The sequence below is a fragment of the Apis laboriosa genome, unplaced genomic scaffold (assembly GCF_014066325.1).
Source record: "Apis laboriosa isolate Shangri-la unplaced genomic scaffold, ASM1406632v1 scaffold40_cov151, whole genome shotgun sequence".
NCBI classification, from domain to species: domain Eukaryota; kingdom Metazoa; phylum Arthropoda; class Insecta; order Hymenoptera; family Apidae; genus Apis; species Apis laboriosa.
Window position 1 is genome coordinate 99,475 of NW_025223180.1, and position 25,438 is coordinate 124,912.

At 35.7% G+C, this 25,438-nt stretch overlaps 1 protein-coding gene and 1 long non-coding RNA gene across 6 annotated transcripts in view; one reads left to right on the forward strand and one right to left on the reverse strand.

Moving 5' to 3' along the window:
- LOC122715916 (leishmanolysin-like peptidase) overlaps positions 1–25,438 on the reverse strand; it is an 83,573-nt gene that overhangs the window by 32,710 nt on the left and 25,425 nt on the right. For 4 of the 5 annotated variants that reach the window (XM_043938505.1, XM_043938506.1, XM_043938504.1 and 1 more), the window contains one exon: positions 128–228. The exons of the other annotated variant lie outside the window; for it this stretch is intronic. In XM_043938505.1, coding sequence (XP_043794440.1) covers positions 128–228 — 101 coding nt within the window. Of the gene's footprint in view, positions 1–127; positions 229–25,438 lie in introns of those variants that run through there. 5 annotated transcript variants of the gene reach the window in all.
- LOC122715921 lies at positions 12,719–15,253 on the forward strand. The gene is made up of 3 exons (XR_006346922.1): positions 12,719–12,826; positions 13,524–13,661; positions 13,860–15,253. It is a non-coding gene; the product is annotated as an uncharacterized LOC122715921 (long non-coding RNA).

Below are 25,438 nucleotides of genomic sequence, written 5' to 3' on the forward strand. Positions count from 1 at the left end.
TATATCGATCCTTACACGTACCATTAACGCGTACATATATACGTCGTTAGAGAGTTTGATTCGTATCGTTGGTTAATCTTCATCCTTACGCGATATATTACACGATATAATCGAAATATCGACTTACCTGTAAACGCTTTCGTCGTACGATAACAGGATTCTAACCGGTTGACTGATACTACGTTTTCTTACTTCATGCGCTGCTTCTATGTGAACACCGTGAATAACCTACAAAAATAAAGAATACGCATATGTATATATCATATACACCGTGAATATAAAACACGATCCAAACTTCCTTCGTACGATTGTTTATTACCGATTAATTAACGCGAGTCGATTATCGACGATAATACGTCATTCAGCGGTTTTTTTATTTATCGGTACAAGTATAGCTGCGAAAATTTTGACGAATTTTCGCTTCGACAACGATTTAATCCGAGATTATCGCGGTTGGTTGATCTTTACACGGGCGCGCATTGGTTGCTCGATAAAGCACGCGCGATAAGAAGAGAAATTAGGAGAAGCGTGAAAGTTTGACAATTAAGAGAATAGTAGCGAATATGCCGGTAGAGCGGTTGCTAAGTTAGGATGGTGTAAGACGCTGCGTCCCGTTCCTCTTCACCTTGGACCTTCGATCTAACCTTCATGGTCCTTTGCCCCCTTGGGTAGTAAAGTTAATGCCTGTCCTATCCTCTCAAGATATCGCATTATCGTTAAGAAGCTTTCCGCGCAGGTCATAAACTCTCTCCGCGAGTATAAAACTAGATCGGATTAAAACTTAATGCGGATCCTCGCATAATTGCATTCCTAGCAAACTCCTCTCTCTCGTGACGATGAAACCAACCAACCCTGTTACGCGATATTTCATACATTGATGTATTGGCTCGCTTTAGGCTATCGGATTACGGGCGAAAATACTAGTCGGGAAAGCGAAACAAGTAAGTATTTGCCTATTGCTATGTTAAATTCTAAATTTCAAAATATTCTTAATATATACCATGAATTTTTTATTTAAAGAAAAAGAAAACAAAAATTTCGTGTCGTATTAAGATTTTTAAGACGCTTTTTTTTTTTTTTTGCAACGAAAGATAGTTTAATCAAAGGAACGTCGAACTCGAATCATTTTTTTTTCCATACGCGAATCTACCGGTGGATAGCTTTCAATATATACCTATCTATTGCATGTTCGTTAACGAGAAAGAGCGAATGGATAATAAAGGGATCACGGAAACTGGACAGGTACACGATCTCCGTGGTAACCGACTAGTATTTTGCTTTATCTCTCGATATATATCGCTATCTGGAATGAAACATAGAAACTTTTGCATATTTTTTTTAAATATTATCTTATTTAAAAAATGCGTGTCGTCTGAAAAATATTTACATATTTACAACGCAATTATGCGAGCAAAAATAGGTTCAAAAATTGTACGCACCCTTGTTTCTTCGTTTTTTATCGATTTTTAACGAATTTTATATGAAATATACGTTATGACAAATATAAAAAAAAAAAAAAAAACGAGCGACTATTCGAATACCGATCAAACGAACAAACTTCCGTTTTCATTTCGATATAAAATAACGATGAATATTAATATAATTTGATTAACTTTCATACGCGAGATAACGATTTTTCCATGGTATGGCACAAGAAATGAATCGTAAACGAAGCCGGCGAGGAGGTAATCTTGCGGTGTTTCTATTCGAGCGCAACGGAAGATTGGCCCATGAAGTGTGCGTAGGAAAGAGCAAGAACGGTAGACGATGGTCGCATCACCCCCCATGTTGCGTTCTGCCACATACATGCCGCTGCACTAACGTTCAAGTGCATTTACCGCGTACACGATTCTAGCGGGCGATCAAAGCTTGTCTCCTCGGCCTCCTCCAGCTTTGTGCCGTGGAACAAACCTTGGACCCAAGTAGCGCACGGTAAACTCAACGTGCTACGTAATGCATACATACGGATACATTGCCAGAAACGACTGTACCTACAGTTATACTATATATATATATATATTATATGTGTACATAGGTGGGAGAAGATCCGTTGTATCGCTGTCAGTGACACGCGAGCTTCGAGTAAAAGCATTCCTGTGCAAGGCGTTCTTGTAGAGTCACGGCTTGTCTCGGAGCTTACGCTCCGACGAATTCTCCTTGATCGGGAATAACAAGCTTGTCGCGGAACGCTATCTCGCGTATTGACTTTATATTTCTACTCCCGTAGAAAGAGGAAGCAAATTTATTTATTATAAGCAAAATTATTTATTTTTATATATTATAAGCAAAATTATTTATTTTTCAATTTTCACACGGATAACCATTTTTTTTTTAAGGAAATAATTAAAATATAAAATATAAAGAAAAGACGGCGAAGAGTAAAGCTTAACTGCGTAATCGAATGCGTGTCGAGCGATTCGAATCAAATAGTGTTTTTGAAGTATATATCCAAAATATCTCTAACGTCAATTAACAATCGGAATTGCAAATTATAGAAAATGGCTCCTAGCGTAATAGCTACGCATAATCGAATTCGTATTCGATTAAAATTATTTTCGTTTAATCTAAGTTGATCCTATCGTATCTTAAAAAAATAATCACGCTCGAGAATCAAAGTTAAATACGTATTTGACTGTTTATTGAAAAAAATGTCGAAATGTAAAATAACGCGTATCGCGCGATTGGCTTGTTACAAGGATGTAAACGAGCCTGATTAACTTGTCATTTCATCCTTGGACAACCTCATAATTCATTCATTATGTATAACCGTAATCCTCTTAGCTTCCTCTCTATATACGATAGGGAAGGACTATAGAATTAGGCTTCTAAGCCAAATTGGCATCTTCAAAGTGGCGAAGATTACGTTGCCAGTTGCCAAAGTGTATTTCTCTTTACAACAGTTCGACGACGATTTATTTGCAATGTAAAATGTATTCGCATTCGTACGCGAAATAATTTAATTTTACGAGTAAATAATACGGCCATTCCCTCCTCTTCCAAATGATCATTTCATTCCCGTATGTCGGGATATATGTCATATGTATATAAACGACATAAACTTTGATAAACTTTTAACAACGATTTGCGTTTCGTTCGGTCAAACATAAATAAATAAGATTAAAAAAAGTACAGTAGAAATGTTAGAAAGTTGAAATTCGAAAAAGAGTTTACACGATCATTGCATCGGCCGCCATAGATATAAATATCGTTCGTGTATCCAACTCGTGTGCCAATCCTTTTTTTCGAAATCGAATCGAAACACTTTTTCGTGTCTGTGCGAGTTTACGATTCGTCGATAAGTCTTTTCGTGGTCGATTGGCGTGGTTCGCCGTTTGTATGAATTATGCAGCAATCGGTTTGTCCGGAGTACGATAAAAAAAAAAATCTATTATTTCAGAATTCTCGTTCAAACGCGAGAATAAACACGATTCGTTAAAGAACGATTCGCTTCGTTTCAGATCTATCTTTAACGGATTACGCTTTCGATGGACTGACTGTTCGATCGAAAATTCTTATTTTGAAAGAATAATCTAAATAAAACCTGTATAGCGAAATAACGTATGGACGATAATTAAAACGAACAATTGGAGAAGAATTTAATCTTTTATATGTATAGATACGTACAAATAAAATGATACGCGAATTGATTGACGTCGTACATATTCGCAACTTGATCTGTTGGAGAAGATTCGCGACGTGGAAAAGTCCGTTACGAATAAATAACCGTGATTCTTACGAGATACGATGAAAATGTGCAGTCTACAAACATTTATGGATTCGAATTTGTTCGCGTCTCTAAAGGGATTCGAGGTGGTAACTGTAAGTTATCGACTGCGAGATTACGGAAGATGATGAATCGAGGACGCGTAAACGGATATTTTTTAGATTTTGAACTCGAACCGTAGTAAGAATGCCGTACATTTGCCGATTTACCGAATTATTATTTATGAAATTATTATCGGTACGTAACCGATAAAATTTCCTGCATTTCGTGCAACGAAGTAGAAAATAGAAATTAGATGAATTTCAAGTCTGCACGTTATTGCGACGAATTTCATGCGAGAAGCGTGGAAACGTACATGTTATGCAAATTGCTTCAATTTATACCGTATCTGGAGACTGTTGTTTGGCCAGGTTAGCGACTGTTAGCCAGATTGGAGAGAGAGGTTCGGGGCTGGCGAACGTGCCTGAGCATCGATTGCCACGCTTTGCGGCACACGACTCGTAGCATGGAACCCAATGATCTGTGACTGTTGCTGCCACCTGTACAACCTCCTACATACCAATTCCGTTCCAATATATATATGTGCCGAGTTCTTTCTTTCTTCGAATCTTAACATCGTAAACTTGCGTTTAATATCGTAAGCTTTGATAAACGGATGCAATGACGAATGAATCGCATAGTTACTCGCTCAAAAGATGAATCACGATGTAAAATGACATTAATTCTGTTTAATTTCGTTTAAATCGTTTGCTCATTATCGTATTTACACGTATATTTATACGAGAGATCGATGAAACGAACGCGTATACATTTTCATATATCGAACTGGTATTAAATTATTCGCTTTATCGCTTCGATGTTATTCTTTTCCTTCGATCGCACAACGTCAACCTTTGTCGCTTAACTACGTTATTTTTTACATTATATGCCGTCGTTCGATTTAACATGTATCGAGTTTTAAACTCGTAGTATACATCGAATAAATACTTACTACCACTGCGATCGTCACTTTCGATCGAAAAATATTACTCGAACGTAATATTGATCGAGGCGTTAAACGACGAGATGTCGCATTTTACGATTTGCACTTAGGTATTTAACCGAGCAACAATCGAACGCATATTTACGAAAGATGAATTTCTGCGTTCGAAAAATTGATCGAAAGAGATAAATAAAGGAAGCATCATTTGAAATGGATATTAGTCGTTTGCCGCGAAAGAATTTGCAGCAAACATCCGCCGCAAAGGCAATAACGGAAAAGATCGTCGATCATTCGAGATGACGCGCGCTATCATCGCTTCTCGTCCAATAATCTCAACATTCGCCTGTTTCCTCGCTGTTCGAAAACAAGTTGGCAAAGATTAATTGGACGAGCATCAGCGGTGGAATATCTGAAAAGAAGTAAAGGAATCATCCTATCTTCTTCGTTTCCGATGACACGTAAAAGTAAGGAATTGAATCCCTTCGAGACAAAAATCTGGATATATTCCAACGGATATTTATCCAAGTCCGATCGATCCTTTATTCTCGATATTTTTATCTATCGTTTCAATATCAAAGCGACTCTCGTCATTTCCTTCCAGGAACAATAGAAACGATCGGAGAATCGCGCGTGAAATCAAGTTGAAGGGATTTTTTGGAGAAGAAAAATTGTTAACGGGAGATCATTTAGCGTTGAAAAAACCGCAAAACTGTTTTTCGATATAAACTGACTAAAATCGCGAAGGACGCGCGTTCTCCTCGGATGCATATTTCACTACGTTGACAGATTTATCGTAGGCACGGTTATCCGAGCGTGCCAGCTTCTTCTTTTATTTTATCATTTGTACCATCGTGCTTGTTTTTCTTTCATTTGTCTCTCAAGATCCCGTAGCTTCGGTTGTCAGTAGCACGCTGTTCGAAAGACGGATGGGAAGCTTGTTCCATTATTAAACTGCATGCTGGATCGATATCCGAACAAGACTCCTATTAAGACCATGAAATTTTTTCCACGATCGATTCTTCCGCGATCGATCGAAACATAAATAATTAATTTTTTTCATTTTTAAACATTCAACGTTGCGTAAACGTATTTTTAAGTATAGTAGTCTTAAAATTACGGGTGTACACGTAGAAAGAAGAGAATAATGCGAAGAATTACGCGTAACGTTTTTATCGATAGGAAAAGCTAGTTTTCTATAATCGTATTTAAAATCGTATACGTTAATATGTAAAATGTGCGTATCAGCGTATAATTATCATCGTGTATAAATTTCGTATAGAATTTCAATATCCCGTTCATTTTCATTTATGCGAAACAATTAATATCAACTAAAATTAAATACATAATTTATAAATGTATATCACAACGCGATATCGTTATTCTAACAAATATTAATCATGCTCGTCATAACAATCGAAGCGTATGTTTCATGAATGAATTATGCAACCACGGCATACCACGGCACGCCAAATTTGTGCGGTTAGTATTTAAGAACTTAATAATTAATAAATATAATAGGAAATACGCGTTAATTGTAATTAAGAAGAAAACCAAATATATCCTCTATAAGGCATGTGTATACATATATATATATGTATGTATACAAATATTTTTTTTTTTAATTTTTCCTCGTGAAAATATTTTGCTCGTCGGACGAACATAGTGTCTCTAATCGAGAAATGGAAAGAGAAAGGGATGATTGGAATAGTTTTTTTTTTTTTTTAATCCATGTTTTTCGAACGATACGCCTACGCAATAATATCGCACGATGTAAACGCACGTACGATCACAGAGATTATTTTGAAAACGCTATTCGACGATAATTATATCGTTTTGCGAATGAGAATTAACACGTGTAACGTCGAATAAACCGGTAATATCTAATAATATTCATATTTGATAATAGAAACGATAACGATAATAATTTAATTACGCTATATAATTCTCGTTTTGCTCGATTAAACTCTCTGCCAAACTCTCACTTTGTAATTCTATCCGATAAACTCTCTAAAACTTTGATTCTAGATTGTCCGCTTTCAGTTTCTTGCTCGCGACCGTCCGTGCGCGTATTTTCCATCATCATTTATCCTCGCGTATATCCCTCTTTCTCTCGCTTTTCTCTAAAATATATAAAATCAAATAAACGCGCATTTATCACTCGACCAATTTTCAAACTCGATTTTCTCGAAAATCGAAGTCTCTATTATATTCCCATTAACCATATCCCATACTGATTAACTTTCGATTTTCCAATTCCCGTTTGGGAATTTATAAATTTTATAAATCGTTTCGAAACAAGCTTCAACGTTTCTTTTGCGAGTTATCGAGAAAACGTTGCGTTCGAGTTTTAGCCGAGAAGATTAAGCACGGCCTTTATCGGAAGGAAAATCGAAAGGGTGTGCGAGGATAAATTCCTCCCCCTTCGGTGACGGCATTATTTGACACGTGATAATATACGTGATAATACGTGACGATATTGTGGGGGAGGCGTAGATAGGAAATGATATAGAAGAGAAAGTTTCGGAAAAGAGAAAGGGATGCGTTTTTATATCCCCCTTTGTTACGGCGATCAGCCACGTGCGAAACGACGACGGGAATATCTAGCTTCCATCCCTTTCCTACGTTGTTTCGCGACGCAGCTTGCCACGTGAAATCCCGCTTTAATTACTTTTCCAGAAACAAAAAGCTCTGGGATATATACTTTACGCCGAGAAGATTGAATTTTAACGCGCAACCCAAGAAACTTGGTTAAATCCAATTCGAATGAAAACCAGTCGAGCAAACTTTCTTGGCGAACGCTCTTCCCCTCGTATCTCCGAATTCGATCAAAATTCCGACAAAATTTAATCCTATCTATACCTCCCCTCATACATAAGGGATGATACGTATATATTCGATCGTTTCGAATATATTTTTTTCAAACGAGTATCCCTTTGTTTCTAGCTCGTAGATCTTTCGCTTTAAATACGCGTGCAACGAACGGTTGGAAAGTAAGAATAAAAGGGAAATAAGATTGTAAATACGTTTGGTGAAACGTAAAGTATAGGTATACCGTGGTAGATGTATGCGAGGTAAGCGCCGTCTCGAATCCCTGAAGGGGATTTCGAGCGGATCGAAACACGACGACGAGAGTGGTCTAATTGTCCGAGTATCCAGGGGCTATTTATCAATCGCGTTAAGCAAATACTATTTGAGGAACGAAGCGTAACGCGTCACTGTAATTAGATACGCGTTTCCTGCGATTTTTCAATTTACCAAGTTTTTCGATTCCGTCTCTTTAAAAGCACAAAGCGATTCAAAATTTCCGATCTATATTTCCGAATGAAAACGAGCGACATTGAACGAGCGACAAAACGGAACGGCATAGCTCAATCATAGGAATGAATCGGTCGTGGAACGTGTCACGACTCGACACGCGCTGTTCCCATGTTTAGTCGCAACTGTCACCTCTTTGTATTCGATCTAAAAACTTTGTTGAAACTACGTCTACCTAGTAAGAAAAATGGATCGATACTTTTTATTTAATAATTTGTATTTCGTAAAAATTCGTATTTACAATGTTCGATTCGACTTAAAAGTTTTTATTTACCTTTGAACTCTGAAAAAGATTTGAATTATATAATAACGAACGGAGATTGATAATTTGAAACATCGATGCAAGAACGAGGTTTCAGCTTTGTAACGATGTAACGTCTTCTTGAGATGGTTAATTAGAATAGGCGAAAAGAAAAATTCCGTACATTGTCCTCGATTCTTCTCTCCGCGTAACGATATTCGATACCGTAGCCGGAAAAATGGATTTAGCTGACACTGGCATTAATTATTTACTTTATACACTGTAACGGAACGTCAACCAACGTCAGTTTTAACTTGAAATCGGAACGAGAGATTATTATTCGCAATGTTTGTCATCTTATCTATTAATTTTGAAAAATCCGTTCGTGAAACGACAAATAATAAATGTACGAAGGATTCGATTTGTAAATAGTGTACGTAAAAAATTGTGTCACTTTGTTAAATCGATAAAATCGGTTGACATTGTTTCAAAGATTTTCCAACGCGAAAGAGCAATCACGAAGATACTATTGTATACTATTGATTGACGTTGGAGTAATCTCGCGCGATATCGTAAAAATAAAATGACTTTTTAAAAGAGAAGGAGAGAGAGAAAAGAGATTTAGAAGAGATTTAGGAGAAAGAAAGGCCGAGTTGAAAACGTTAAGTCAAGTTACGAGCCGCAACTATGAGCATTAGCGGAGGGAATTTAGCAGGAAATGGAAAAAGCTTCGAACGCTCGAATCCTCTAGCTCGATGCAAAAGTTTCGAATACCGGGCGAAGGAAAATGAATATTACCGGCGGACGAAAGGCTTAGCATCGGACAACTGTTGGTTCGCGAGTAATTTCAAAGCATTCGAAACGCAAATGAATCCTCCCTTTGTACATCCGCGTTAGAGGATCTTTCTTTCCATCCGCCGCCGATAACAATTTATACGCAACTTTTTCAATTTCATTATGAATAATTTCAAAGAAGAAACGTTTCAAGATCGGAGAGCAAAGCGTTAATTATAACGTAGAATACATCGTATTCTGCGTTATTTTCCCTGGTCGGTTAACGATAAAGTACATTGTTAAACGCTTAAAATTAAAACGTTAAACGTAGAATGATTATTTTTAATTTTTTTCGCGCTCGAATATTTTTGTATTTTTATTGAATGCTTGTGATAAAAATTATTATTTATTACGATTATTATTATATATTACCAAGTAATCTAATGCGGTTGTTATTAAAAGTTGAACTTTTTTTATATATACGACGTATACGTATAATTTTCCGATGGATATTCGTTTAATTTCAAAATTAAAAAAATATTACATTCCCGTGCAATGAAACGCAACCAAAATCTTTTTCCAATATGTGATATATCGTGTAACGAAAACTAATTTTTATCGGATACACGCAGGATATAGGATATGGAAAATGGTTATAAATTACGGAATACGAGATAATTAGCAACTCGAGTTGTTTGTGAATTTCAAAAACGTTAAAATGATAAAATTATTTTTTATATAGATACGTGGAACGTTTCGTTAATTTTAACGCTCGAAATAAAAAGTAATTTTGAGCGATATTTTATAATTACGCCAATTTTTTTTTTCTTTAAAGGAAAAGTGCTGTAACCTGATAAATAACCGAGTTAGCTAGATATTGGCTGACGATATGTCGTTGATCGCGTAAAGCGTGACTTCTTCTTTATGCAAATATTCGAAACTGCAAGCGTGGACGAAATTCTCGTAGATTACGAGGGAGAGGGGGGGATGGTGCTGAGACAGGACGATGTTTGTAGGTTACACGGAGGAAGTGAGTTGCTATTCCCTTGTATACCCTTGTATTGTACGTAAACCTAAACGAACCTGAATTCCTTCCTCACCGCACACCGTTTTGGTTTCTCCGGATTATTTTTTATAATTATCGCTCGATGGATAAATATGATTTTTAAAATAATTTTTTAAAATTTTTTTTAAAATAAAAAATATAAGCAGAGGAAAAGATGTTTCTCTTCAAGGTGTTCATCGCCATCGACTCGAGAAAACATTATCGAAAAGGACGAAACGAAGTATTTTTCGTAACGTAGATCGATTACGTTAGATTTATAAATGTATAATGCCAACCAATGAAATCCATTGTCTCTCTTGGGAGTGCCGACAGATAGAGCGTAGTCTTTGTGCTAGGAAACTGGGAAATTACGGATTACTATAAATTTGACATGCATGTGCGCTTCCAACGTTCTACGCTACTTAACTGTTGACGTATATCATAAAGCTAAAGTTGCGTAATGGAAATGAACAGGTTCGTTAGTTTAGTCACCTGAGACTATCTTCCCGAACATATTTCGCGATGAAAACGAGGCGAAAAGCTTTTCTTAATTCGTTTTTCGATATGTAAAATCAAATATATCTGTAGTATAAAAATAAACAAGAGCAAAATAAGAAAAGAAAGAAAGATAAAACTTGAGAAAACGATGATTAAAGCGAGAATTGGCATTGTGTTATACTATATAAAATTCGATAAATATGTTTTTAATTAAAAATGTATATAGAAGGTATCGAATTTAATTTTAATATAAGAAAATACAATATATTTCGTGTTTCGATAATAAGTAAAGTGTAAAAAAAAATATGTTGTAAAATTAGAGCAATTAGAATTTCGCTCCAAGGCGTCCATGGGATATCTGAGTATCAATATTTAAACGTTAAATACCTCTTACGTCTCCAAGTTTCTCATCGCATTTAACTAAAACTTATTAAAGACTATAAGTACGTCAATTTGAAAAGTGGAGAACAAGTTTGTGGAAGGTTGTTAAAATAAAAACTCGGAACGGAGAGAAGAGAATGAAAATTTATTAAAAATTCCTAGAGTTAACTAACTGTTCGTAACGCGAACGATATATAACTCTCGTAAATAAATGAAATACTTTCGTCGTGATACTTATTTAGCGAAATATATACGATTGGAAAAAAAAAAATGGAAAAAGAAATAATATGAATATTAGAAAATGCGAATATATAGTAAACGTTTGTGGCGTGTCAGAGACATATAAGGATCAACTTAGGTCCAACCGCTAACGGTTTTCAAATACGCTTGCTCCGCCGAGAGTCAAAATGTGGTAACTAACTGGTTGAACGGTCAGTCAAACTTCCGGCTACGAAATTCGGCAAATATTCGAGAGGCTTGGACTATCTCTCGGCAGGCCAATTACAGTGGATACTTGATGATAACGATCCAAGTCGGTCCCACGTTCAAACAGTTTTCCAACGATATGTGCGTTCATTATTCACAATGTTAATTGTCATTAACGTTTTAATTCTTATTTATCGTGCGATTGTGCATTCTCGATAAGCGTGAGGTTTACGAGATATCGATAATCGTATCGTTAATATCGTTAATGGAATAAATGCGTAAAACACGGAAGTATATACACGTCTGGAATTTTGTTCATTTTTTATTTTGTTTGTCATCGATATTTAAAGGGATTGGAAGAAAATTATCTAGCGTCTTAGATGTTTACATTTCCGCGCGTACCGTGACTGGCGAATTTCAAATTGCGGTGGAATGATCGATGAATGCGACGATACAGTTTGATGCAAATGACAATCTACACAGTGTTGGTACTTGATGTGACATATGCAGATGAGCAAGGGAATGACTTTGACGAATGAGTAAGCGGAAAACACCAACATCGAGCTAGATGATGACATCGCAAAATTGATTGCTCTAATTATTATTATTATTGTTATTGTTATTATTAATGAGTAAACATACAAATAAATATACTTTTCTTTCCATTTTCAAGATGCAACATTGCGAATAAGTTATTCGCCGAAATAAAAACAGGAAATAAGAACGGGAACTGGTTAAAAAGTTTTCAAAGTATTCTCTTGAATTAAGGTTGAAAAAAGATCAGAAGAAACAGAAGAGATTATTCGCGTGGAAAATTTTAAGATAGCTAAATGAAATTTCCTGTAGAATTAATATAATTGCATAGATGTACTTTTAAATTAAATCTTTGGAAACGATTTCACGATAAGTTTAATTTCGTTCCAAACATTTTCCAAAGAAATTCTGTTCCTTTTCTAAAGAATAAAGAATAAAATATCGTTGCTCGGTCGATCGCTATCTTGAATTTTTTTGTGTTTTTTTTTTTCACGTCTTGTTCGAGAACAAATCGAATGATAATATACACGTATATCTAATAAGCATATATCTTAAGCAATAAACAATCTAACGATCATAAATATTTCGTAGAAAGATCAAAATCTCGATAATTCTAGTAGATATCAAGTAAGATAAAATAAATATGATCCGTCGTTGATAATTCATAATCAATGATGATTAATCGGTGATAATTAATAGCTTTATAGAAACACGTGAGTACAACACAACATGACTTATCATTATCAACATCAATATCAACGTAAGCTGCGCGTTGACAGAGGAAATATAAAGGATCACCTAACGATAATTTTGTAACGTAAATCAGAGAGAATTGAATCTCTGCTTTTCTCTCGAATCGTTACATCTTGGTACGCAACCAAGAACGTGTGAAATAAATTTGTAAAGGTAACACATTCAACTTTTTTTTCCCATCGTATCTACGTTAATTAAATTAATATGATTTTTTTTACGATTTAATATTTATTTTCGAAATAGTTTCAACAATGCGTGGAAGCAGAATTCGTCGAAACAATGCAGGCATTTATCAAATATCACCATCTTTCGCGATTGTAACGTTCGCGTAATACGGTAGAAAATATATTTAGAAACAAATGCATGGAATGAATATGATATAGAAGTAAAAAAAAAAAAAAAAAAAAAAAAAAAAAAAAGATATTTGAAAATGACGCTTGCAAAATGAAATAAAAGAGGCATTATTTCTATCATCAATATTATCGAAGTCGAATATATTTATTAAACGAGCATTTTGAAACGATTCGTTTTATCGGTTCGAACGTAGATATTTGTATACGCAAAATGGTATCGTTTGTAGAAAGCGAATACTACACTCTGGGGGAATTATTGATGGTGATGCGATCGACCACGTTTCTCTTTTAAACGAACAAATGCATTGTAACGAAAGAAAAAATTTGTACGAGGTTTGTACGAGAAGAGAAAATAGCGCGTGACGTGTACGATGGATCGATGCGACGCTTTCAAATTATATCGCGAAGCAAACGTATATATTGGAGAAGAATCTTAGAAAATAATTTTTTCTTAACGAATCATTGGTGATTCCGGTTTTCTTTTTCGTTTTTTTCAGGTTGTCTTTTTCCTCCTTTTTAGGCTTTGCTCTTTCAACGGTGGAAAAATCACTAATCAAAATCGATCAATCTTTTATCGGCGTAAAATTTTATCGGAGAAACATCGAACAAGATGATAAATTCGAAAAAATACATATGTAGGTATATATAAGATAGAATTGAATTTTTTTCAGGTAGAACTATTTTTTTTTTTTTTAAATAAACACTCGTAGTTTAAAAAAATTTACTGCGTTATTGAAATGTATATGTATTTTTATTTTTATATACAATAAGATAAAACTAATATATTTGATTTTGTAATTTTCTTCATTTATATTTTATTCTTTTTATAATAGCAGGCAAAAAAAAAAAAGGAATGATATAGGAAAAGTTGCGAAAGAATGTGGAATTGCAAAATTTGCTTTACGTGCAAAATTAACAGGGAAAACTCGAGGAAAAAGGATGGAGAAAAACTAAATTTTAACGAGCGAAGAAAAAGATGGTTTATTTTTGAAGAGACATTCAAAAATAATAGAAATAAAGAAAGAAATGTGGAAATGATATCGAACATCGGTCATTGAAGAAAATTTGATAATTTTTAGAAATGGAATCGTATTTAAAATTTATGATATCTTAAAAAGATCAAAAAGTATATATTTAACGATAATGAAACTCGGATTCAGATCTTTTCTAAAAGAAGATCGAGAAATGGAAAAGATTTTTATGATATTTCGTTTCAGGAAAAAAAGAAGAAATGTGTTAATTTTTCTTTGTAACATTTTCTATATTTATCATCAATTTGTTAATGTATATTTTCATATGAGAGAATTTCAACTTTTATGCAAGTTTTTTTTCTTTTTTTTTTTTTTTTTTTTCTAATTAGGTTAATGAAATTTATACGATACGAAGATAAGATTCGCACGGAAACGCGTAATAAAGAACGAGACGAGTAAATAATCGTGACAACTTTTAAAAATGGAAAATTTCTAAAAATTAAATTTTACATAAAAATAAAATTTTTGAAACATTCCGATATTATACGTATATTTGTATTCGATACGTTTTCCGTTAGACAAATAAACCGATATTTCGAAAACTGTACGAATATAGTAGATAAAACCATGCAGTACGGAATAGGATGCACAAGCGAATAAATATGCTACAACAAGATTTTATAATCAAAATTTATATGAAACTTGAATTCTGTGCGCAAAAGTGAAGTTATTGATAAAACGAAACAAAATGCGAATAATTCATTACTGACAAATTTTTTTTTTTTATACATACGAAAAATTGAACGAAATAACTAAAAAGTATTTTTCCAAAATACTGAATCGCAGTTTACAAAGCGGCGATGTGGTACGATATAAATTTTAATTTTTGTATCGAAATTAAAACGATTGAAAAGAAAAAGACACGCGATTTTAGTTGTGTAAATCAACGAACGGATTCCATTCGCGCGTAAATAAGTAAACAGTAAAGTTTAACGCTGAGTTATGAAAATAAATGGTATTATGATGCGAAATATCGAAGAAAAATGATTTTAAACGCGCGAGTGTATAAAATTGCTTCCAAAATTTAAATTTATAAAAAATAACTCGATGGAAGATAATAAATAGCGTGTAAATCAACGAACGAACACTGTCAATATATATGAAGAATATCTGTAGATAAAATTACGATAAGAAAGTTTGTGATCGTAAATTGCTCGATGAAACGATTTTTTGGTAAATCAAAAAGCTTGACGAAAAAAATAAATAGAAGGCTAAATTGTAAGAAAAATCTTTTGAAAAATTATATATATATACGAACTCGTTTTAAGGAAAAAAAAAATAAGATCGATCGTGTAACTAGTAAATTCGCAGGTACATTTTCTTTATTCGCGATGAACGTTCGATTCAATTTTCGTAGTTTCCTTTATCGTCGAAAAGCAATTTTCCTCGAGAGTAAACGGAATAGACGGTATTGCTCGTAAATTTCATAAATCGAACGAGAAGGACAAAGACGGAGAACGGAGACTGATATTGTACTCCTAAGAGACTGGTATCCCGTTCAAGTTTATCACCAGGATGCACGACAGGAGGGTCAGATTTACCAGCAAGTAGTCCCAATCGACCTAAACAACGAGATTATTCCGCTAATTGGTACGCGTATCTCGCACAACGCTCGCACGAGATAGTCACGAGTCATCGATTTTAATCACTTATTACAGAATTATCGTTTAATTGGAATCATCACGAATCGTAACTCATCGTATCGCGTGTTGCACCGGCTATCGATCATTCTTCCTTTTATTCTATTCGTCTGACAAAGCTTCGACGAGACACGTTACAAAACTTATATTATTATAAAACTTGTTTAAATTACTTTTAATTAGCTACTTTTAATAAATATCGGATCAGATGTATACGAAAGTTACGCAAATAATTACATTGTAAATATTATAAATAAATATTAATATTGATAATTCTAAATCGAATTAGAATCGAGTTAATTATCTGGAATGAAATTTTCAATTCCCCGTTGAACCGACGTTGTTTAAATTAATCCAAGGTAGAATCGCATCTCACCATTAATTTTAGTTGGAAGAATAGAGAAAATAAGATATCGAGATTTCGATAAAAAGTTTCAATGGGATTCGGTTTATCTTCGAACTCACTATAATAATAGTCGGTTGAAGATCTAGATACGTAACGTTCGAATTAAACGATTCGTTGCTTTATCATAATCTTATTTATTTTATTACGCGTCGATATAATACCTTTGTCTGCTCGAGGTATATCATTTCTATGTTACCTGGCTTCTCAACGATCGTGCGAAAGCAGTAATCGATGTTCGTCCTTGAGCTTTTCACGTACTAATTACGTACACGTTCCTCTATTAATATCTCGATTAATTATCCGTATCGTACAATCGAATCGTGCTTGTCTATTTCGCGTATCTCGCAGTCGCATCACCATCGTACGATATATCGATGGCCGAAAAAGTGAATATACGCTTTGTCGATTTGATTCCAATATGGCGGAAAATGAGAATTTTTTAACCGCAACGATTAATTTCTGAGAAATTAAAACAAAGGTAATACGGATTTCCTCTCTATTCATTTTGTAGAAACGTAAAACTACGCTCTCGACTCGACGTGTAATTTTGTTATTTTTCTTTTTTCTTAAACCTCTTTCATTTCCTCCATTATAACATTAATGCTAAAATTTATTCGAAAAGTAAAGAGAAAGATGTAGATTGAACGAAACTCAAACGACGTCGATGCAAATAAGGCGCGCTCCTCTCTCTTTAAAAGACATAACGTAATATACCAAGAGTCGAGATGCGCAAGAAATGAAATGTAGATTCGGCAGAGCCGAATGTACGAAAACCTTTGGTAAGATGATCAAATATTTTTCTATATTTATATATGCAACGTCTTGTATAAAATTCGATCGATTACAAGATACACGACAGTGAAATGACTATAAAATATTTTCCAAAACGGGAAAATTTCCGTTAGAAACGACGTATGATTTTTGTACGAGAAACAATACGAATGATACAGCGACTGCATTGTCCGTTATTTTGCTACGGGAAAAATCGGATAGATATAAAATGTCAGCCGTTAGAGGTTTGTAAAGCTTTTAATGGAAAACGGATTAAAACTCTAAAGTGAATCGTTCCATCGAATAAACACACCTTTGGCCCGCTCCGTGACTTTTCGCTCGAAATGAGAGGGAAAAAAAAAAAAAAAAAAAAAAAAAAAAAAAAAAAAAAACGTTCCTTCAACTTTTCTAATCCGAAAACTCACGGAGAGGATAGGAGCGTTGCTTCTATAGTTGCTTCGATGAATTTCGCCAAGATGAGTTATCATCGTAACGTAATTCATCTACAATTTTAAACGAACCATCGTATAATTTAACGCGAAATTGTCGTCAAATTTTCCGTAACTTGTTCGAAATAAACTCTTGTAACTCGAATAAAACGAGTAAAAAAAATGTTAAAAATTTTTCCCTTCGTCATGATGATGATGATGAATCTTTGCATGTTATATCGCATTAAAGTTCCGGAAAATGCATTTAAAATGATACGGATACGTCGCGTTTAAAATTTTTATCGAAGGACTCGCAGGTTTGAAAACGACATCGCGATACGATACGATACTACAAACTGTTCCGTGCCGAGCCATTTCGCGATATCTCTTCTCATCTTTTAAAAAAGCACACATGACGACTGTAAGTATAAAAAAAAAAAAAAAAATCTTTTGCTTAATTAGTCAAACATTGAACACAAGTAAAGAAAAATGTAATACGTTATTGATAATTGCATATTTAATCTTGTTCGATGCGATCAACGCGTCTTTTAATTTTTATTCGCATATAAGCGAAATACATAAATGAAATTATCGATAACGGATTTTAATTTTACCTCGTTGGAAAACGCAAAACTTATCGCCTAAAATTGAAATCTTTCTCGACGATTTCATGGAAATTGGTACTTACATATATAACCAGAAGTTTTTCAGAAATTTCTCCAAGAACTCGATCGTTTCTTGAATTTGATCTACGATGAAAGAAAAAGCAGAATATATACTTTCTTTTTCGTGCGGAGAGAAATTGGAAATGGTAATGAATGGAAGCGAATATATCTTACTCTTAAAAGTTAGTGGCAAGCGAGTAACTCGGTAATTTGTCGACAAACAGAATTATTCCAAGTCGGTTAAGTCAATTAGATTTGGCAAGATCAATCTTGCATCGAGCGAAAGCGATTCAACGGCGAACAGCGTAAACCGTTTTACCCGATATTTGGCATACGCGAGCTCCGTTTACCTTGGCTAAGGTATTGAAATTCGATGATTTTTCACGTTCGTTGAATATCAAGATCTTGTAGAACGCGTTTGTCGTTACCATTCGGCGTGCCAAATTAAATCCTACATATTTGGCTATCGAATCGTAATGGAGGAATTTATTAAGTGAGATCGAGCGACAAATCGTTTAGATCGTACGTTTCTGTAAATCGGTAATGCAAAACCCGATAGATTGAAAGTTTCTACGTTAACCTCGTTACCGATTATCGTTAGCCATGCAGCAGATGATTGAATTTTATTATAATCTGGATCATTTTCAAATTATCTTCCGAACAAACGTTAAAGCAAACATTTAAAAGAGCAATCGAAACGATAAAATTTCCATTCCTCGTAGAATTCTCGGTGTGAGAATAACCGTTGCTCAAAGTGTTTGATGTCGATTATATCGTTCCAAGCGATTAACCCGAAATAGAATTTAGCTTGCTTCTGCACTCTTTAAACGCGCGAATAAATACGAATCGATCGTATTTCTAAAACGTCTCGTAACGTTTAACGTTGTTTGTATTTTTCTTGATAGTCGAAAGATAGGCAATTATCCGTTGCGTTGATCTAAATTCTGCAAAAACCTTCTCTTCGTTAATACGATTCTCTTAATCTCGATCGCTTAAACTGTTTTTTCTCGAAATTTAACACACAGAAGCGACGTTACATCGGATTTCCAGAGGATAAGAAAAGCGGAAATTGTCGAATCCGGCACTTTGTTCGTACAAAGAAAGAAAAAAAAAGGAGGAGGAAGCGTAGCGATTGCGTGTACCAATCGTAAAATAACTCTTTCCAAGAACGACAGCTATACTCCATAGAAACCGATCTCGGTTTCCTTCTTTCGCTCGTGCAAAAGTACACAAGTCGGTTCGATTGTCTGTTACTTGTGTTTCTTACTCGTTTGCAATTCAGTTTGGAATCACCTTATAGATCAAATATCTACGAGTTGAAATATCGTCAAGTTGAACCGGGGTAATAAAATGTTACGTTTAATTCGAATGAAATGATACCGATCCGACGAAAATATATGGGGAAATAAATTGCAACGAATTGTAGGGAAACGAGAGAAAGGGAGAAGAAGGATGGAAATGTAAGAGAATGGGAAAAGGAGGGAGAAAGAAAAGTAAAGGTAAAAGCGACGAATCCCGCGTCTAATTTCAATTTCCTCGAGAATGGCACTTTCTTGCTCGTCTCGACTTTAATTAAATTTGTTTAGAGGTAAGATAGCGATGGTAGTTGCGTCGGGAATGGGGAAGACGGTCCACAGTCGTTTTCGTTCACGAATACTTGCCGCTTGCTCTTTTACCCGGTCACACGGTTCAATTCCGCGTCGCAACGAGGAACGACGTATCAAGATCCAAGTTTTTCCCGACTTTCGTGTCGTCTAAATTTTTTTCTTCTCAAAACAACGAGAGAAAAATTCTCGTTGGGCTGGAAATCCCAAGTAAGAAGGGTTGCAATTTCACCAGACCCACCACTTCCGTTTTTTCCACGATTCTCCCCTCGAGTAATTACTTGCCAACGGAAACGAAGAAAATTAAACGTTTTAAAATTTTTAAAAAAAGTTTAATACGATGTTTCACGATATCCGTAACGACGTTGATAAGTTGGTAAAATTCAAACAAATATCGATCGAATTGCTTTTTTCTTTCCCCCTTGGGGAAATCGAAGCAAAATTGCATCGAGTTATTTTTACGAATAAAATAATATTCGGAATAAGAAAGTAAGATTCGGTTGTTGTACGTGTTTGATCGAGAGTACGTCTTTGATAAAAATATGATTGCTCGTATCGGGGATCGAAGCGAGAAGCGGGAAAAGGAAATAAATGGACCGATTTCGAAGGAATTTCGATCGCTCGTTTCACGCAAAGTCGTGATTTTCGCGTGTCGAAGAAGCTGATTTCCGAGTCGATGCGATAAAATCAGAAGCAGAAGAAAAAAAAAAAAATGTTGACTAGATCGGAATACATATTCGAGGGAATACTCGGAATCCGTTTACAGTTATTTCGATACTCTTTGTATCCCTGGTAATTCCGTTACGTCGAATATAGGATTTAACACCCTTCGCGCTGCACGAGAAAATAATCCCCCCTCCCTCCTCGCACCGACACATTTCCTCCGTACAGTTCGATAAAAATCACCGCGAGCGGAAGTTAAAAATCCATGGATATTCTTTACGGCCATTTACATAATTTACGACAAATCGTTCGTGTCGTCGAATTTCGTTTAATCGGTAAGGTTAAAATGGTGGTATTTACATACTCGGAAATTCCGACAGCGGCTCGATAAGTGGCATGAATAAAATTGAGTACAGTTGTAGCGTATTTGTAATTATCCTCACGATGCTCGTCTAATTGCTACATCGAAAAAGAAACTAGTACGCTAGGCGCACACCGGTATGGCATCGCGTGCAACGGGAACACGCAACTAACCGTGCTATACAACGTCGGTAGATTGGCCTATCGCGATAAGGAAGTGAGACGCGAACGACTCGACCAACGAAACGATATTTAAAGTTGATGCGACCACGATGATTTCTTCTCTCTCTCTCTCTCTCTCTCTCTCTCTCTCTCTCTCTCTCTCTCTCTCTCTTTCTCAAATAACGAACTAAATCTCTCTTTCTCAGATTTGATACGAGCATCTTAATTCGAATCGACTTTGTTGTTGTTGAGTTAAAGACGTTTCCCCCCTACGTAACTCTCTCCCTTCGTTATTCGATTCCACAACGTCTTTCCATAACGTTAATTCCTACCAACTCATTACCACGTGAGATGCAAATTGCGATAACGGAACGCAGTATTGTAACGCACCACCATATCCATATGCAGATTCTCTGGTTGCCGTGGCACCACGGCGAACGAGTATGTGTATGTATATATATATATATAGGTACATAAAGAGGGGTAGGTGGAGGGTTGCGCATAATACAAAGGATATTAGCGGGCTATTAGTATGCAAAGCGAAGCATCGAAAATCTTGGCCATCCCTTCGTTCCAAATCTCATACCCGCTATACATACGCTATGACGTATATATCGGCCATATAACGCTGATTCTTACAAGGTCATATCGATTGACCTCGTGCTCTGGAATTTTACCAGACGAGAAGATAGATCGGATAGATAGTTTTAATAGATGAACACGATCGACGTTCGTTTCGTTTCGTTTCATAGGTTTTGTAGCGATTGAAGCCGTTGCTCGGTTTGAATGTAACGCGAACTTGTCGATTAAAAAACTCGAAGATGGAAAAGACGGATCGAAAGATTGTCCAGAAGATATTTCGATTTAGTAACGAAGGTAAGTAAAGTGGTAACGAATCTCGATTTTGAGCGGTAGAATTTTGATGAAACGGATGTAATGGTGTATAGAACGGCAGAAATCAACTTGTCTCCTCCCCTACTTGCCTCTATTCAATGGTCGCGACCGCGGTGGTTATTCTGGCATGAAATTAGACCGGCTGTTTCCAGTTTTCACTATTTCGACCAGTCGTAGTAAATAATTGCCCGTCATTTTCTACCATTTGGGGTAAGTGGCTCCTCTAATAAAATGGACGCGAAATCTAGCAAATCGACCGGATCGCGTCTCCCCTTCGTCTTCTCCAACTTTTATATATATATATATATTCCAAGAAATTGTCGCGATAAAATCTTTCGTAAAAGGTAAGGATTAAGATTCGTTCGATTTTTTTTTCTTTTTTTCGTACAAGTTGTTACATTCCGATTCAAAATTTATAAATCACGATTCGCAGGATTCGAACGTGATGTATGTATGTAAAATGTACATAGTATCGGAGAGAAAAGAAAAATTACAACTGTTATTCAGTGGTCTGAAATACGGAGTTTGCTTTAAATTCTCATATTTTCTTTGCCTTTTCTCGAGATAAGTTCCCCTCTATTCCGCCTCTATTAATTCCGCACGTAACGGAAAAAGTACGCGAATAAAGGTTTTGCGTCGTTGGAACGTTGATTTCACACAAAGTGAAACGAGGGTAATTCACTTACGATACCACTTGAAAAATGCTTTCGAATCAACGTAATCTTTAAATTATTACCCGTTAAAAAATATACCACTCGTATCCTATTTACGTATATACATTTATCAAACTAAATATAAATAACATAAATTTTAATATATCGTACGTTATGTATCTTTAACGTAGGAATAATAATAGTAACGATACGTATAACGTTTGAGAAAGTAGAAGGCGAGATCGAGAAGTCACGATCCTTAATGAATACCTTTACGATATCTTAGCTGCGATGCAGATTTGGAAATAGGCCATGCAAGATATCTATCACCTCCTCACTAATTAGTTACTCTAGCACTGCATGGTAAATGGTAAATAGAGTAAATGGTAAATATATATATATATATATTGGAAAGCGGAGAAACATAAGCCCAGTGGGCCGTCATCTTAATGGAATCAGGATGATGCTCGGACTGTCTAAGCAGTTATATCTCGGCACTCCCTTGGCTGTCTTCGAATATTCGGAGAATCCTTCCTATCTTCCAAAATCGACCGTTCTCTCGTTTATTTCGTTTTCATTTTCCATCGTCCGATATAATAACGATTTTTCACGTTTCTCCTATTACGTCCATCGACCATAGAACTTATCAAGTTTCTTCGCGCTTTGAAATCGAAGTTGAAGCGTCGCTCCGTTTGGCACGTTAAACGAGCCGGATTCCTTCCACTTCGCTTTCGTAATTCATACCCGACCGACCCTAAGATTACGATCCAAGGTCGTAGGAAACAGCGTGCATCGCGTTGGCAAACGTGATTGCGATAATATCGTCGACTCGAGCAACGTAATCGCAATTTCATTTTTACAATCGACTCGGTTTATCGTTATCCAACGCATCGTTTCCCGAAACGCTATGTACCGATGATACCGAGCTTGAAAATAATACCTGTGGGCATAATCAATATCGCGCTGTCGCTGTTAGTTTAACTGGAAAGTTCGCAAGGGGAAAGAGAAAATGGAAGGCGGAGCGCAAAGGTTAAACTATAAAATCACGTTTCGACGAAAATAATAATAATAATAACGCGATTACTTGCTCCGTGAGATATGCACGTACGATCTTGGATAATTAATTCGAATTCGATATTTAAAGGATGAAATCGGACAATTAGGACGAAGCGAAAACGATGAAAATATATTTAAACGCGAGGAGGGAGAACTCGTGGAGCTCGGCAAATGGTCTATTATAAGGACAAGTGGGGAGGTATATTGGGATCGAGGGATATTAAGAGAAAAGGAAAAGAGGGGCGCGAGAGTAGAACGGAGAGAAAATTTGTATTAGGAGGTAGAGGGTGAAATTGTGCCGGCGAGAAAGCGGAGAGTAAAGAGAAAAGGGGCAAAGTAAGATTTATCGTAGTCGGAGGACAGAGTAGCGTGGTTGCTGCAAGCAAACCGGAATATCATCGAACGATATTTTATAATCGAAGAAGCGAACAACGTTTTCTCCATAATTTTGATCTTTTTTGTTTTTCGCGATCCCCGCGATACAGAGAAAAGCTTAATTACTTTGTGCCAACGCGTTGTAGGAAAATGTGGAGAAAGGAGAAAGAAGGGAGCGGGAAGGTGGCAGGTTGTAATCTTTTGCAACGCGAATCCGCACACCATTCGGTGGATATTGAATTTTGTTAGAGAAGGATTTCCTCGACAAAGGTGAACCGTGAATCGAGTAACGAGAGTTAGCTAGCTGCCATACGGTTATCGGCGGAGCTTTGACGCCACGCAGAAATTGTTTCCGCCAATACACGCGTGTTATACGTGTACGATAGAAGCCCACGATCAATGGCTGCTGTTTCTCTGCCCCCTCCTCTGTCCTCTTTCCATTATTCTCAAGGCCCGTTAAGTCTGTTATCGTCCGATTCCAAATGAAAGATCGCGAGAATCGCGTGTGTCAAAACTCCTCCTCGCTTTTCATCGCTCGTTTCACGCTTCGATAAATATATCGGAGGAATAAATAGAGAGAAAATTCACGTGTCTATCGATTTTTTTTTTTTTATCTTTGTTTTACCTTTCGTCCCAAGTTATACGTAAAGAGACGTAAAAAAAAAAAAAAAAAGAAAAGATAAAAGGAAAGAAAGTATATTTTTATCCAGCATCGATTCGAATTTTACCAATTTTTTCCGCCAATTTTCTCAACTGTTACGCGTTGGGAGGAGAGAAATCGAAGAGGAATCGATTCGAAACGAGTCATATTGGTCGCGATTACTCGCGTATTCCGCGAAAATTGTCCCCTTGTTATAAAAGAAGAAGAAGAAGAAGAAGAAGAAGAAGCTGAAAGATGAAAGATGAAAAAGTAAGAAAGAAAAGGGGGGCGCGTAAAACCAATAAATGCGAAGTTGGATTCCCGAGTGGAATCTCGAGACCATTGCGATTAATTTGAAGAGAGAATCGAAGAACGATTCGATAGAAGACGGACGAGAGAGTGACAATTTTTAAAGGGCGAAAAAGATTTTTCTAGACCGATCATCTTATTTATCGCGAAAAGGATATCGCGTTGACTTTGCCGAAAATTTCGAATATCTATCGATTGAGAATATCCATTTAAATATTTATACATGTATCGTAACGATATAAATTTTATATATCTTATGAGGATGGTACGAAAGAATACGTGAACTCGAAATAAATCGAAAAAGAAAATTCCTTTCTTATCGATTCGAAGTTCGAAAGTCGAAAGATGATAACTCGAAGTGTAAAGTGTAAATTTGTTTCGCGGATGAAATGTCGCCTAATCGACCGATTTTCAACGCGGTGTTTTTTTTTTTTAAAGAAATTTTTTTTCGTTTGATTTTCAAAAAATTCATCGATAAGCGTTTTTTGCTCGCGATATTTTCGCCCTTAATTCGATATGACGTGCTTTTCACTTTACCGTTAAATTTAGGTAATCCGAAGATATTTGATACCGTTAATCTCGAATTCTAAAACATGATTCCGTAATTGAAAATGTTGGAAAATCGTACGAATTCTCCGCATAATCTTCTTTTTAATAATCCTCCGAGAGATTTCCGATGGAGCTTAAATCAGAACTTGCGCTCGGAATTTTTTATTTTTCTAAAGTTAAAAGTGGCTTTTAGAATTATTTCAGCC